This window comes from Astatotilapia calliptera, chromosome 15, assembly GCF_964374335.1.
Source record: "Astatotilapia calliptera chromosome 15, fAstCal68.1, whole genome shotgun sequence".
NCBI classification, from domain to species: Eukaryota; Metazoa; Chordata; class Actinopteri; order Cichliformes; family Cichlidae; genus Astatotilapia; species Astatotilapia calliptera.
This window is the reverse complement of record NC_137436.1, coordinates 16,608,881-16,622,773: the sequence shown is the minus strand read 5'-3', so window position 1 is coordinate 16,622,773 and position 13,893 is coordinate 16,608,881. Positions and strand designations below refer to the sequence as shown.

The window sequence follows — 13,893 nt, the reverse complement described above, 5'->3', positions numbered from 1 at the left end:
TCAGTGTTCCCAGAGCACTATATTTTTTTTAATCAAATTGTTAAATGGGCACCTCGTGTACAAAACACTGCCAGAAAGAGACGGAAAGAAAGGGGTGGACAGGGAGACAGTAAATGGAGTAGTGGGTGTGGGGAGAAGTAAATGGGTGAACAAACACACAAAAAGGAGGGGATGGGTTAGCTTTCATGAGAACGAGTGAAATCTGACTCTCTTCTGGGCTTATGAGTGAACTCATTCACAGACAGGGAGGCGTGAAGAGGGAGGGAGGTAAAAAAGAGGTGAGGAGGATTTCCCAATTTTTTCCGGTGAACGACGAGCTCTCTGCTCCGTCTCTATCATCCCCCACCTTCGCTCCTGCCCTCTCCTTCTCCTGCCTTATCTGCCAGCCAGTCAATCAGCATGTGAAGTTACTTTAAATGTCAGCATTTGAATAGGAATAGAGATTAACGATGCTGAGATAGACACAGAGCCCAAGACTGAGAGCGCAGGAGAGCCAGGAGGGAGGTGAATATCATAAAGATAGTGTCTGTGGAAGACTTCGACCCCAGCTAACAGTGCGAACAGCTAGATGCAGACACACACACATACACTGTACTGCCCAGAAAAAGAAAAAAAGATATTCTCAAAGAAGTGTGTTTTACTTAAGGTGCAGGTATCATGTTGCCATCATGAGGGATTCAGACCTAAAGCTGCTTTCAAAAATCAACTACGGAAATTCTCGGGGGAATCTGACCAGAATGTTTTCAGGGTTTTTTAAAAGAATTCATGTCAGTGACATTCTCTTTATTGGAAATGCGATATTGGTACCTGATTAGAACATGCAGGAGCCAGTAAACAATTACTTACTAGCTTTGAATGCAGAAGACAGTTACCTGCACTATTTTGACTTTGGCACAAATCTCTGCAGTGATTAAGGACTGCTTACTTTTGCGGTCTATATATGACAGCATATTCGGTTTTCAGATGTTGGCCAGGCCCAAAAAACGCCCCAAAAACCCAACTATGTTGTCTTGGGAAGTTGCGATAAGTATTATTCATTATTTTATGGTGTCTCAAACGTAATAATGAACATGTTGATTGAAAAAAAAGCAGTTTAATAATCTGTAATGAAAGTCTTCTAGTGCTCAAATGATTGCATGAATAATCAAGAAGACATTATTTGCTCCAGCTTCTTCCATGTGAGTGTGCTGCAGGTTTTTTCTTGATTAATCACTCAATATTAAAGAGCTCAAAAACGACTGAAAAATATCTGACCAACAGTTCAAAACATAACCATGTTGTCACAGGTGAATGCCAACAAATATTTTCAGAAGGAAATAGAAAATACATTTAAGATGAGACAAAATCTTAAAAACCAAAACAGTAATTTTGGCATAAAAACATCAATTAAGTTGACTTTTGAGTAAAATCTCTAGTCTCCAATTACTGCCCAAACAGCACACCGTCACATACACGTATACACATGTCGACATTAGACTTGACATCCTTTAATTCATATCAAGTGTGTACCTGCTTGCCCCAGGGCAATAATAAAAGCGTTTCCAGACAGTGTGATTCAACATCACAGAAAAAGAGCAGCAGAGTATTTTCCTTTTGAGACTGAAGCTTTTTAATGATAAGGTTGCCATGTGGAACCAAATGATTTCCTTAATAAAGGGCAACTATATTAAAAAAAAAAAAGTTACTCTGTTCCTTTTCCTATTATGCTGTGTAACAGTGATACTGCGATGGCAGGTCATTAGTACGTTGTTCATGCCTCATTGTGTGCTGATAGTTCTTTTTGTTTGCACTTGTCCAAGCAGAGGAGTGTTTTCAGGAACAAATTGAACTTCCTTTGTCTCACGGCACAGCAGTGAGAGGCTCATTCACCAGCAAAAGTCTCTGTAATAACAACTTTACACAAAAAGCACTCAAAATGCAGAAAGCGTTTTACAGAATACAACTCTAAATTAGCATTTGGCTCTAGAGGTTATATTTACTTTTGCCGAAAATATATTCCATCCGCACATCATGCCGTGAAGGTTGTGCTTGCCTTTCACCAGCTGACCAAATCATCAGTTTGTGGGAAATAATGTGGCTTTTTGAAAACTGCTTGAGTTTGAATTTGAGCTGAATGCTAGCGTTAACCCCAAGAAAGGAGGGGTTTGGGGGGGAGGAGAAGATAGTCAGGGTTGGAAGGACAGACCTGCTCCTCACAGAAGGAAAAATACACATTTCTGTTTTACTGTTACTGTCAAAGGAAACTCCTGAATCAGCTGAACACACACAGACACCCAACTACACGCACACACCTACACACACATGCACACGCACTCACACACACGTCTCAGATTCAATTACAGCATTGTGAGATGAAGGAGAAATTCTTCAGCCTTCAGCACTTCCAATTAAACTACTGCTCTGAGTTTGTGCATGCACGAGTGTCGGGCTGTGTGTGACGGTGTGCACATGCCTGTGTGTTGCTACACAAGTCGTGCGCGTTTGCGTGAGCGATTGCGCGTGCCACTGTGTATGTTTAACAGTCGAGGTGTGTGTATATGGGTCTCGGCTTTGATGGCGTCGCGCTGCGCTGCAAGGGCCACTGAACCGTGACGAGCCAGTGTGTGTGTGGTGTGTGTGTGCGTGTGTGTCAGTCTCTCTGATGTCACCTTGTATCATTTCAGGCTAATTTCACCTATTCTCAGAGAGGGTGAGAGAGAACAAGAGGCAGCGAGAGAACAAAAAAAGTAGAGAAGACACACAGAAAGTAAATGATAAGGTACAACTTTATTAGTGTCCTTGAGGTGGTAAGCATCAGGGCTGCACAGTGCACACAGATTAAAAGCAACAAACAGGAATATACTTTATCATAGTGGAATACCAAAAACATGTTATAAAGGGTTTTTTGTATAACACTACAACATAGATGGTATGCTGCCTCTTTTGCATTAATTCCTCCTTTTACTTCAGCTTCTCTGGCACATTAGAGCTAAAAACTGAAAGCACTGTAGTGATTCATTGGTATGAAATGTGCCACAAAGCCACATGTGATTATAGATTCGGGTGAGCTAATGTAATTATTAACTGGACTAAGCCAAAATTGTGATGATTTGGTGGGAAACAGGATTACTGGTGGTTGGAATTGGTTTTTAATGATGTAAATGTAATTATTGTCCTTGAAAATAATAATTTCCATTTGTCGAATAGACAGTTCTCTTCTCTTCTCTTCTCTTCTCTTCTCTTCTCTTCTCTTCTGAATAGGGCTGGTGTGATTTCCGCCAAATTAATTTCTCTGTTTCTTTTTGAGCTTGTCTCTTCAACTTCCCTTCATATCTTTATACCCTTTCCCTCTGTTTCACCCTCTTTCACTCATGTTGTATTATCTCCTCTCTGGTGATAATATCTATCCCTGCAGACAGAAACAGAGCTCTTCTGATAAATACTAGACAGACTTAGTAGTGAGAGGGAGAATCAAGACTTCTGTTGCACGTACATTGGAGAAAGAATGTATATTGTTTGTCTTAGTGAGAGCCAAGATACCACTTGAACTTCTAAGTCCTATACATTCCTGAGCAGATTTATGTTGCTTTATTTCAGCTTGTGATCAGAGGGTCACCTGATCTGTAGCGATGTTATGGCCCTCTGATCCGCTGAAATATAAAACAGGTAAGAAGATAGAAACAAAGTGCATACCTTGCATGCAGAACTCTGCACGTAAAACCAGCCTTATGTAGATCCTGATATGATACTATGTGATGTGACAGACCTTAAACCTTATATCTGTACATGAACAATGGCATTTATTGTACTGTTGTTTTGTCTTTAATTGTGGTTAAGTCCTCATTTCTTTACAAAATTAACACTGCCAAGTTTTAGAAACTTCCTAATATAAGAGCAACATATGTGTAGTTCACTACTTTATATTAAGTACATAAAATGAGTGCATTCAGTACTTGCTAAATGACGTGGTATTGTAATGGCACTGATAAAATGCTTTTAAGAGGTGTTGCCGGTACATAAACACTAGAGATGGTTCATTTTCCCTCATTGCTACATGGCTGTTAGGAAATAGGAAGGTGTTATAATATGTAAGCTGTATCTTTGTGCCAGTTTTAATTGCTCAACTTCTGATCTTCTGATCGTATCTGAGGAGCTGGCAGATATACAGAGATTTTTGCATAGTAAGATTCAGACATCCATCCATAGAGACAGCAGTCAAACAAAACCTGTCTGTAAGACTTTTGTAGAAATTGCAACATAGCCCAATGTTCAGTGGCATTGAAAATCCGCAAACATTTAGTTAGACATTTCAGACCGCATAGTTAGTTTTTTTATCATGCAGCCTTTTATAACAACTGACAACAACTGATAACAACAACTTTCTAGTTGTTTATTGAATTGACACTATTAAATAAAACCAAGGCCACCCTGCACTGTTAAATTCTCACATTTTTCAGAGAAACTTTGTCAGCTGAGGATAAATTTGTTACAAGGACACTCGTATTGACTGACTTGATAATCATTTCTCTCTTGGTTTCTTTTGTCATAACAAGATTTCCTGAATTATCTTGAGAACATATTAAAAAAAACATCTCAGACCTTCATTTGATTTAAACATGTCCCTGAGACTTTTATCTGAGCAGACTTTAGCCGTTAGATATGATTTAATACTGCCTATTCTGCAGATCGGGTAGATCAAATTAAAGCAAAAGCTAATCAAACTGTCTATTGTTTCACGTTTTTGCCAATGCCAGCTAATAATCTCGATCTTAACTAGTAATTGAGAAATGGGCCTCTTCCTTTCAAGGGACCCCCTGGGGTCTGCCTGCACACGTGTTTTCAAACAGTTTTGGTCAAAGGACTTTTGTCTGATTCACCTTATAGAGGTGGAGGTCAATGCAAATCACCACAAAATGATTTTGAGTGACGGTGGCAGATGTTGTCTGATGCCATTCAACGGTCTTTTAGATAGTGGCTGTCCCATTTCCCTCTGCCTCTGTGTATCTCTGTGTGTAGGTGTGTGTGGTTTTGTTTCTCTCTCTGCCCTTGAGCCTTTATCAAGTCCTTCTAATTATTTTATTATGCAAATGAGTCACCATTATTTCATTAGCGAGGCAGCCAATCACAGAAGCTGATTATAAAGTGATTAGCATGCAGTTGGGTTCTCTTGCTCTCTCCGTGTCCTTGTGAATGGAGGAGAGGGTGGCAATAATGACCCATCTGGACACAAACTCATGCATATACATGTTCTTTGAAAATTGTCAAAATAGTTACACAGTTTTATCGAGCAAACACATACAGAGTGTAGTAGTAAGATAGAAGCACACACAGTATTTCTAATCATAACAATTATATTCATTGTAAGCTGTTTTACAGCTGCCAGGTCAACGTGATCAGATCATGTCAACACGTAAAACACTAATCACAGTTATTACAGGGCACCCTTTGTTCAACTTATATATATATATATATATATATATATATATATATTGACAACACTGCAGTGTGTAAAAAGCAAAGGGTTTTGAAAAGTACAAAATCAATCTCTTAATTTTTTTGTCAGGCCCTTCCTGAAGATTATTTTTGCAGTCCTGGTAAAGGCTGGGAAAAGCTTTTAGAGAAGCTTGAAAAGAAAACTGAGAATTATGGAAGGTGGCATGTCTTAAGCTTGGGATTAATTTTTTTTTCATTCTTAATCAGAGGCAAAGACTGGAAAAAATAATTACCTGTGGGAAAAAATTAATATTTCAATATTTAATATGAAGTATTTCATATAATTCATTATAGCTAAGGATCCAAAATGTCAGAAATTGAGGTCATAGCTTCTTTAAATTTGGCATGTGTGGTGTTCCAGAGAACTCGCCAATCCTCGATTTCACAATCCAAGATGGCAACAGTGCCTTTCAGTTGTTTTATGATACAGTTCTAAGAGCTGCCATAGACTCAAATAGAAGAGGAAACAATATGATGTACAAAAAAAGGAGGACAATATTTGGGGACCGAGCAGTAATGATGAGAACGTGAAAGCTGGTCATTATTTGTGACAAAGCCAGCGATCCCTATATTTCTGCTCCCCTCATCTTCTGTCTTTGAGCTTGTTTTGGTTTTCCAGTCAGCAGCTCAGCTGTTTTGTTTTCACTCTGAGTGAACTCATTGCTTTGTTTTTGGTCACGAGATTCAGCTGTTTCATCTGAAGATGCCGTAAACACCCAACATTCACAAACTGCTCAGCAACAAAAGACAGACAAGCAGAAGTAGCGGCTAGCTGAAAATACTTTTAGCAGCTAAGAAGCCAGAGATTTCCCAGAGGGAAATGCTAACCAAAGTCAGAACTAAAAAGGAGAGTGAATATCAAATTTACATTCATCAGGGGGCCAGAAGTCGACTCGGAATAAATGATGATGTTGCTAACTATCTACTGAAGGGTAAACAGGCATCTGTTCACTAACAAGTTACCACATCAATTTAAAAGTTGATGCTATGCTGCCCTTATTACCCAAGAAATCAATTACTGCATGTTTAATTTCAGCATTTACCACTAGCAGAGCACACCAAACACAAAATAGAGGTCAGTAATTCTTGACATTTGACATTACGTTAAAGTATAAAAAAACAGATTGGCTCAAGTCCCTACAACATTTGAGCAAAACATGGCTCATCATTTTGCTGCTGAGTGTTTCAGCTGAGGCAAAAGAGTAGTTCAAAGTCTGCTCATCTCATTATTGGCAACAAGGATTTGCTGTCAGATGCATGTGTCTGCTGATGTGTGTGTTGGTTTAGGTTGGCAGGACATTTAGGAAAGGGAGAAGTGTTAACTGAGAACGTGGGCGGGTTAGCGTGAGGTTTGTGTATGTGCAGACACTTTCGCACATATTTAGTTTTTGCAGGCCCCTTTTCAGCGCGTACACACAAAAACAGACATTTTGTTTAGTATGTTACCGTCTCGTGTGCGTGTGAGTGAGTGAATATCTTTCAGAGGTGTGCAAACAAGGACAGAGAAGTGCTCTCCAACTGAAAATGTTGATTTAATATGGCCTGTAAAGCTGAATTTAAAACTAGGACATTTTTTCTTCACTGCTAAGCCAAGGTAAAATACCTCTTGTACCACGGCTTGTATCAGAGCCGAGTGGAATGCTGGGCATTTATGTGTACACAATTAAAAACTCATGAAACACATTTAAAACACAGCTTGTTTAAATCAAATGCTTCTGTACTCAAAGGTAGAAATTCCACAGAAGAACCTGAATAAAGCTGCTATTGTACGTTCTCTGTAGTGTCAGTGAATAAAAGAAGGGCTACACAAACGCTGTAGCAGGTAAACCAAGGCTAAGTGCATCTGCAGTGTCACAACGTAGCAATGTATGATATATAGAAAACTGACAAAACAAGCTATTACACAGATTTCATTTATTCATTGTAGTTTCCAGTCAAAAGAATTACTGAGATACATAGTATAGAGTAATAACTACACAAAGAAACTGCGGGAAAGAAGCTGTGTTTCTGATTTTTGTCACTCAGTTTTGATAAAACAGGAAGTTATTTTCCAGACCACACTGTATGGAGGCAGTCAGGGACAGCAAACACACTTACACTTCGCTTTACAGATCAACATTTTCTTCTTCTCCAGTCCATTTGTGTAACTTGTTATGTGTGATGTATGGCACTGGGTGTTTAGTTCTTTATTTGTTCAGTGTTCGGTTTGAATGCATGCAGGTTTGTAGATGTGGGATACTTCCATGCACGTAAAAACACATTTTTAACACATGCAGAGAAAGTTACATGACAGCAAGATGCAAACTGACTCGCACACTGCGGAAGACAGGAGTTTTACACAAACAAACACACAAATGCTGTGCACGACAACAAAGAGTTTCTATATCTAATTTAATGTATAGTAGTAGTAGGTTTTTTTTTATTGTGCTGTGTGTGCACATGTCCCTGCATGTTTTTGCACAGTGACCGGAGGTGACTTGCCATGACAAAGACTTAATTGAACTGAATGGGAGTGAACTGAACTGCACGAAGAGAGGTTGGTTTAAAGAATGATGCCGAGAGGAATGTGATCCAGTGCCTCGCCAAAGCTGTGAGTCACATCCAGCCGTGCAGCCAGCAGTTGAAGACAGTCGCTTAGTTTGATGTTAACTTGTTTCTCCTCCGGCGGCGGCTGTCACCTCTTGGTATGCCTCTGTAGCGGGAGCTCAGATCAGTGGGGTATCTGAGGGCCTGTCGTTCTGCTCTCCATCACAGCCACCACAGTTTGCTCTAGGACACAGGTAGCAAAGCTGTACCGCTAACTGAAGGCTAGGAGATTTATGTAGCTGGCAGTCCTGGTTGCTGATAGTGCTTCATGGTGGCTTGCTCACTCATTCCTTCTTCCTTTGTGTATTTATTTTGTAGTATAGTGATTTGAATATAAATATGCTATTATACTTCATGAAATTGAGGTTTTAAAATAAGGTTAAATCTTGCCTAAACAAAGTCATTGTCAAGTGATAATCAAGGCAAACAGTGGCTGCTTTTTATAAATGATATTTAAGATCTTTTTAAATGCTACAGTATTTGTTTCCGAGCGCCTACTAACATTTTAATTACAAACAGTTTCGTTTCATCATAAGTTAACGTGAATATAGATGTCTAACTTAATAAATGTATTGTGATTTCATTTTTCATAGTAGACTTTATCCATCTCAACAGTGGGAAATAAAAAAAAGGGCACAAAGGACACGTCTCTGTGACCACTAACTACCAGAGACTTGAATCAGATGGCATTTTGGCTTTTCTTAGCCATGTCTCTTCTGGCCATTTTATTAACACAAGCTGCGCATAACTGCTAGGCCAATGAATCAGATAGCAAGTAGTAGCCTGAATGCTGTTCCTATCAGCAATATAGCCAGAACAAACTGCATATCATTTTAAGTTGATTGGTTCAGTTAGCTGTCAGGGACAAGTGATGTCTATCTGTGTTAGAGCAACTTCCTGTTTAGGCGGAGCCAGAGGCGGTCAGCTCACACATGGTTGTCCCAAGGCTGTGGCGATGGGCTCAGATGATCAGCTGAAGGCTCTGCTGGCTGAGTCAGAGGTGATCCTAAGTGGCCCTGAGTGATAAGTGTCGGAGCTCAGACTTTGGTGGTTTTTTAATGAGCTGAGACAACCGCACACATATAAAAAAGCACAAAAGAAAGATTTGAAACATGACTCAAAGTCAAGTTTAAAAAAATGTGTTCGCTTACTCAGTCAAGGCAACAAACTTCATCTTTGTCTTTTTGTAAATTTAACTACGTTTTGTTGTTTCTCTTTTCTGCAGGAAGTTGTACATTTGATGAGGGCTTCTCTCAGTGTGACTACCAACAAGATCCTTACGATGACTTTGACTGGACGCACATCAACACCCAGGAATTGCCATATGTCTCACCACACCTGCCACAAGGTGAAGCTCAAATTCCTTTCCCCTCATGTTTGTCATCTCCTACTTCATCACCTCAAAGTGTGGAAAGCAGCTTATTGTTTAATGCAGTTTGAAGTGCTTGAGCTCTTTTTCGAGTTTCACCATTTTTTAGATGTAATTTCTTCTTATTACTGCAGCACATTTATTATGCAGGATTATTACTGCTCTGCTATATCCCAACTATATCCATCAACGTCTGATAATCACATCGTGTATATGCTGAACTATGAACAGCGGTTTGCAACTTTTGGTTGTTGTTTTTTTTTGGTTGCTTTCCCCTAAAAAATGTTTCACTGAGTTGTTAGCAGCTACATTTTTTGTCTAATTTTCTCAGGTGGTTTCATTTAAACAACTATACAAGCCTAATTCTGATGCAGAGTTACCCAATATTTCAAAAAAGCAAAAATAATTTTGCAGAGCAGCTTTTTCCCCTCTCAATTAATCATTCCATGAGCCTGCAGATGTAGTTTGCTCCCTTTTGGAGGGGGTCAGCCCCTAGGCTGGGAATAACTGGACTAAATGACCGAAGCGTATGCAGTATAAAACTAGCTCTACCTCGGGCAGCTGCCGCAGCAAAATGCTTCTTACATATTGATGCATCGGTGTTCTGCAGATCACATACTTTCATTTTGATGCTTTAAGTTTATTTTGCTGATAATACTAGTTTTGTACTCTGGCTGAAGTAAGAGCTGATTGACTGACTTTTACTTTAATGGAATATGTATATATCACTGTACAAGTTCTTGGTGCTTTTTCCTCTCCTCTCCTCTCTAATCAGTTGTTTTTTTTCTTCATGATGATGATGAAGGGGAAATTAAATCTTTCTGCCTCAGGGCTGAGGGTCTAATTAACAGAATATGAGGTCATTAATCAACGGCAGGGAACAGGGAAGGTTGCCTGCTTTACAATGTTAAAACCAAAATGTTATAACAGTAACCAGCTATGCAATGTTGAAATGGTAACTAGCTTTACAAAAAACCACAGAGTAAGAATGTCAAGTGGAAGTATGAACCTAACCACATTAAGGAAACTGTGTTGCAGTGTAGCACCACAAACATAGTTTGCTTCTCAGCATTGTTTCTCCTTTCCTTTCCTTGTCTTTTTGATCTCACGTTACCTTGATTCTTTTCACCCTCTTCTCTTACCACTTCTTTCCTCTGACCTCTCCTCTTCCTCTGTTGTGGAAGATTAGGATTTTGTTTCCATGACAATGCAGTGCTGTTATTTATCTCTCAGACTTATCTTCATGACAACCCAGGCTCGCTGACATTTAGAGAAAGGTTCATTTAAAAGTCGACTTTTTACAATTTTCACACACAAAGACCCACTTTGTGTGTCGTGCATGTGTGGTCTTGCATGTAATTAAGCACTGACACAAGAGTGTGGTGCCCAGTGGTACAAAGCCAAAGTCTATCATTTAGCATTATTAATACCAAGTGGTGTCACTGTGCTGAGAGGGCAGCGTTGGCAGCCTGAAGAGGTTAAATACCTTGCCTAAGAGTGCAGAGGTAATGGCTGCAATTAACATAGCATTAATGGCTGTTGAAGCTAGTGGAACGAGCAGGGGCATGGGGATGGCAGAGCAGGTTAATGGTTTGGAGATGTTGGTTGCTAAAGGGGAGGTTCAGAGCCTTGCCTAAAGGTATGGGAGCATGAACTGACATTTGATGTGTTAATAATGCCAGTGGGGTGTGGAACAGTGGTGCAGTGGATGGAAAACGAGGTTGCTAGAGGGGATTACAGATGCAGCACTTGGCTAGGTTTCTTTTTGGAAGGAGTTAAGGGAAATGGGTGAGGGGTTGAGTTGGTTGCTTAAGTGCCATGCCCAGGGAAACTTTAGTAATGTCTATTATTAGAATAGTTTTCTCAAGCTATCCTAGCCACCAGTAATTTAATACTCTGGTCTGGCTAACTACAATCTCCCTGAGGGCATGGCTTGATTTAAGAGGAGTGGCATTAAAGTCTTTTGGGTTCTGACCCCTGAAAACAAAGGAATACCAATCCCATTATTTGGGGAGTTGTTAAGAGTTCCCAAAGAGCTTTGGGAGTGACTTTTTTCACTGATTAGTACATCAGGGGGTTTATTTTGTCAAAGGTAAGGGCAGAATAAAAGGAGTCATCTACTAGGGGAGTTACACAGAATCCTTTTAGAGTTATAGCAGTGACAAAAATGATACTTTTGTTCCTTATAACCCACAATGATTTGTGCCAGTTGCTAATCACCATTTGTGCTTATGGCAGTACTGACATTGCAGTGTTTGTAATAAGAGATAAAACTCTTCTATGTAATGTCTCCGGGGGTCACTGTTGGCACTAGTCACCATGGCAGGGTCTACAAGCTACTCTGGCAATGTGCATTGTGCCAGTTGAACATTCATGGGCAGGGGCCCTGTGGCTCAGTGGACTAAAGCAGATACTCTTGACTCATAATGTTGTCAGCCAGTACCACTCAAAACCTATTTGGCATGCCATTCTCTCCATGTCTCTCATGTTTATCAGTGTGTGCTATCTAATAAGGAGGGGAGGCATTTAAAATGCACCAAAGCTGGTCTCATGTGCACTAAATGTTTTAATAATGATCAAATAATGAAGAAGGCAGCAACACCGTTATAAAATACTTAAAATGACCAATAAATCCAACCTTTATGACACAGTTCCTACAAGACGTGAGTGTTAACCTTCACAAAAGTAGTATGCAGTTTAATTAAAAATTATAACAATATGGGGACATTTTTAAAGCAACAAATTAAGATAGAAGTGCTAATTAAATTTCAGAATTATAAGGCAATGCATAAGGTGTCAGTAAAATAATGAATTATAGTCAGAAAAGGGAGTGGAAATGTAATTTCCACTGTTGCTTATATGTATAGAAAACTGAGCATGGCCTCTGGAGATGCAAGCTGTGTCTTGAAGTGAAAAGAAAAAATGAAATTAACTCCATGTTTGACTCCAGGCTACATAATCTGTAGTCTGTGCAGTGATCTTCCTTCCTATGAATGAAGAGCATGTGTTACTGTGGAAGGGTATTTGACATCTCACGCATCTTGATTGGCGCCTTAAAATGCTAAAAATGAAAATACCCCATTAGCTGTTATTCCAGCAGCTAGCTGTTATTGTTTTGCTGGAGAATACTGTCCCCAGTCTGCCCTGCTACTGTTGTTCTTGTTGCGACATATCTGGGGCTCAAGGCTATCACAGCGGTATTTTAGTCTCATCTTTAATTATCTTGTGTCATTACCCTTTTACTGGCCATTTTAGACTTTAGCCATTCAAAAGAATCAGCCATTTTAAAAACAAACCTCAAGTGTCAGATGTTCTTGGCATCATAAGGTGCTTGCTTAGCATGGGTGTAGCGGTGTAGCATCAGTTTTGTGTGCAGTGAGTCTTTCATTATTACTCATGTTTTCAAATGCAGCTTTTGTGCCAGGTTAGGTCTTGTCATTGTTCTGGTGTAATCGACTGATATTCATGTGGTTTCTAAAATATATGTTGGAATTATTTCAGTAAACAGACACTGTTGTCACATATTACTCAGCTGTTTTCAACCTATACTAAATCCTTTTCCTGTTATATTTTTGTAGCAAGCAGCGCTTTGATTAGCTGAAGTGCTAAAGGTTATATTTTGCAACATTGTTTGTGTTGTGACATATCTGGGTCTCTGACTGATAGGAGTATTTTTAGCTGGCACATCATCTTGGCAGCCATCTTAAAGGCTCTTTTTTTCAAGTCACCATCTTAGCGTCAGTGGCACAAATGAAAAAAACAAAATAAAGGGAGTGATGTCCATTATATGTTCATTTTGCAGCAGATTTAGATAGAGAGGAAATCGGTGCCGGCCTTGTTTTGTTTCCAGTCTGATTGGCTGTAGTCCAGTTTGGCTGGAGTCATTTTGGGTTTTGTTTGTGACATTCAGAACCAAGAAGTGAGATTATTCTAATACCTGCATGGCAGAAAAAAGCGCAGAGATAAAAAGAAAAGAACAGCCAAAACGATAACTGGGGTACTGAGAAGCTGATGTGCATGTGTGTGCATGTGTATGCATGTGCGCACACATGTCCGTGTCTCCACATGTTTGTGTGCATCCGTTCAAAGCCTGTTATGTTCTGCTCCATTCTGCAGAGAGATGTGTTTTCTCACAGTAGATTAGCTAAACAATAAGTGATAAGCGCTATTGTCTAGAAACCATTATATAGTACATATTATGTATAGTCTAATATGCAAATACAATTCACCAGGGGCATTTTATAGAATGTAGGGTTTTATCCAATTTGACTTTATTTAATTGTATTTAATTCTATACTGTCCTATTCTATTCTATTCTATTCTATTTAGGATTACATCTGCAAATGAATTAATTTCAATAGCCAAGTATTTCAAACCCAAAGATATCCAATTTATGATAATATACATTTTTCTTCATAGGTGATTAATACGAATTGCATATTCAAAACAAATATAACAATATACGT

The 13,893-nt window shown here is 39.3% G+C and overlaps 1 protein-coding gene across 27 annotated transcripts in view; it reads left to right on the top strand.

Moving 5' to 3' along the window:
- The window catches only part of ptprk (protein tyrosine phosphatase receptor type K), a 120,006-nt gene that overhangs the window by 47,084 nt on the left and 59,029 nt on the right, over positions 1 to 13,893 (top strand). For all 27 annotated transcript variants that reach the window (XM_026193803.2, XM_026193819.2, XM_026193818.2 and 24 more), the window contains one exon: positions 9,284 to 9,406. In XM_026193803.2, coding sequence (XP_026049588.1) covers positions 9,284 to 9,406 — 123 coding nt within the window. The remainder of the gene's footprint in view (positions 1 to 9,283; positions 9,407 to 13,893) is intronic.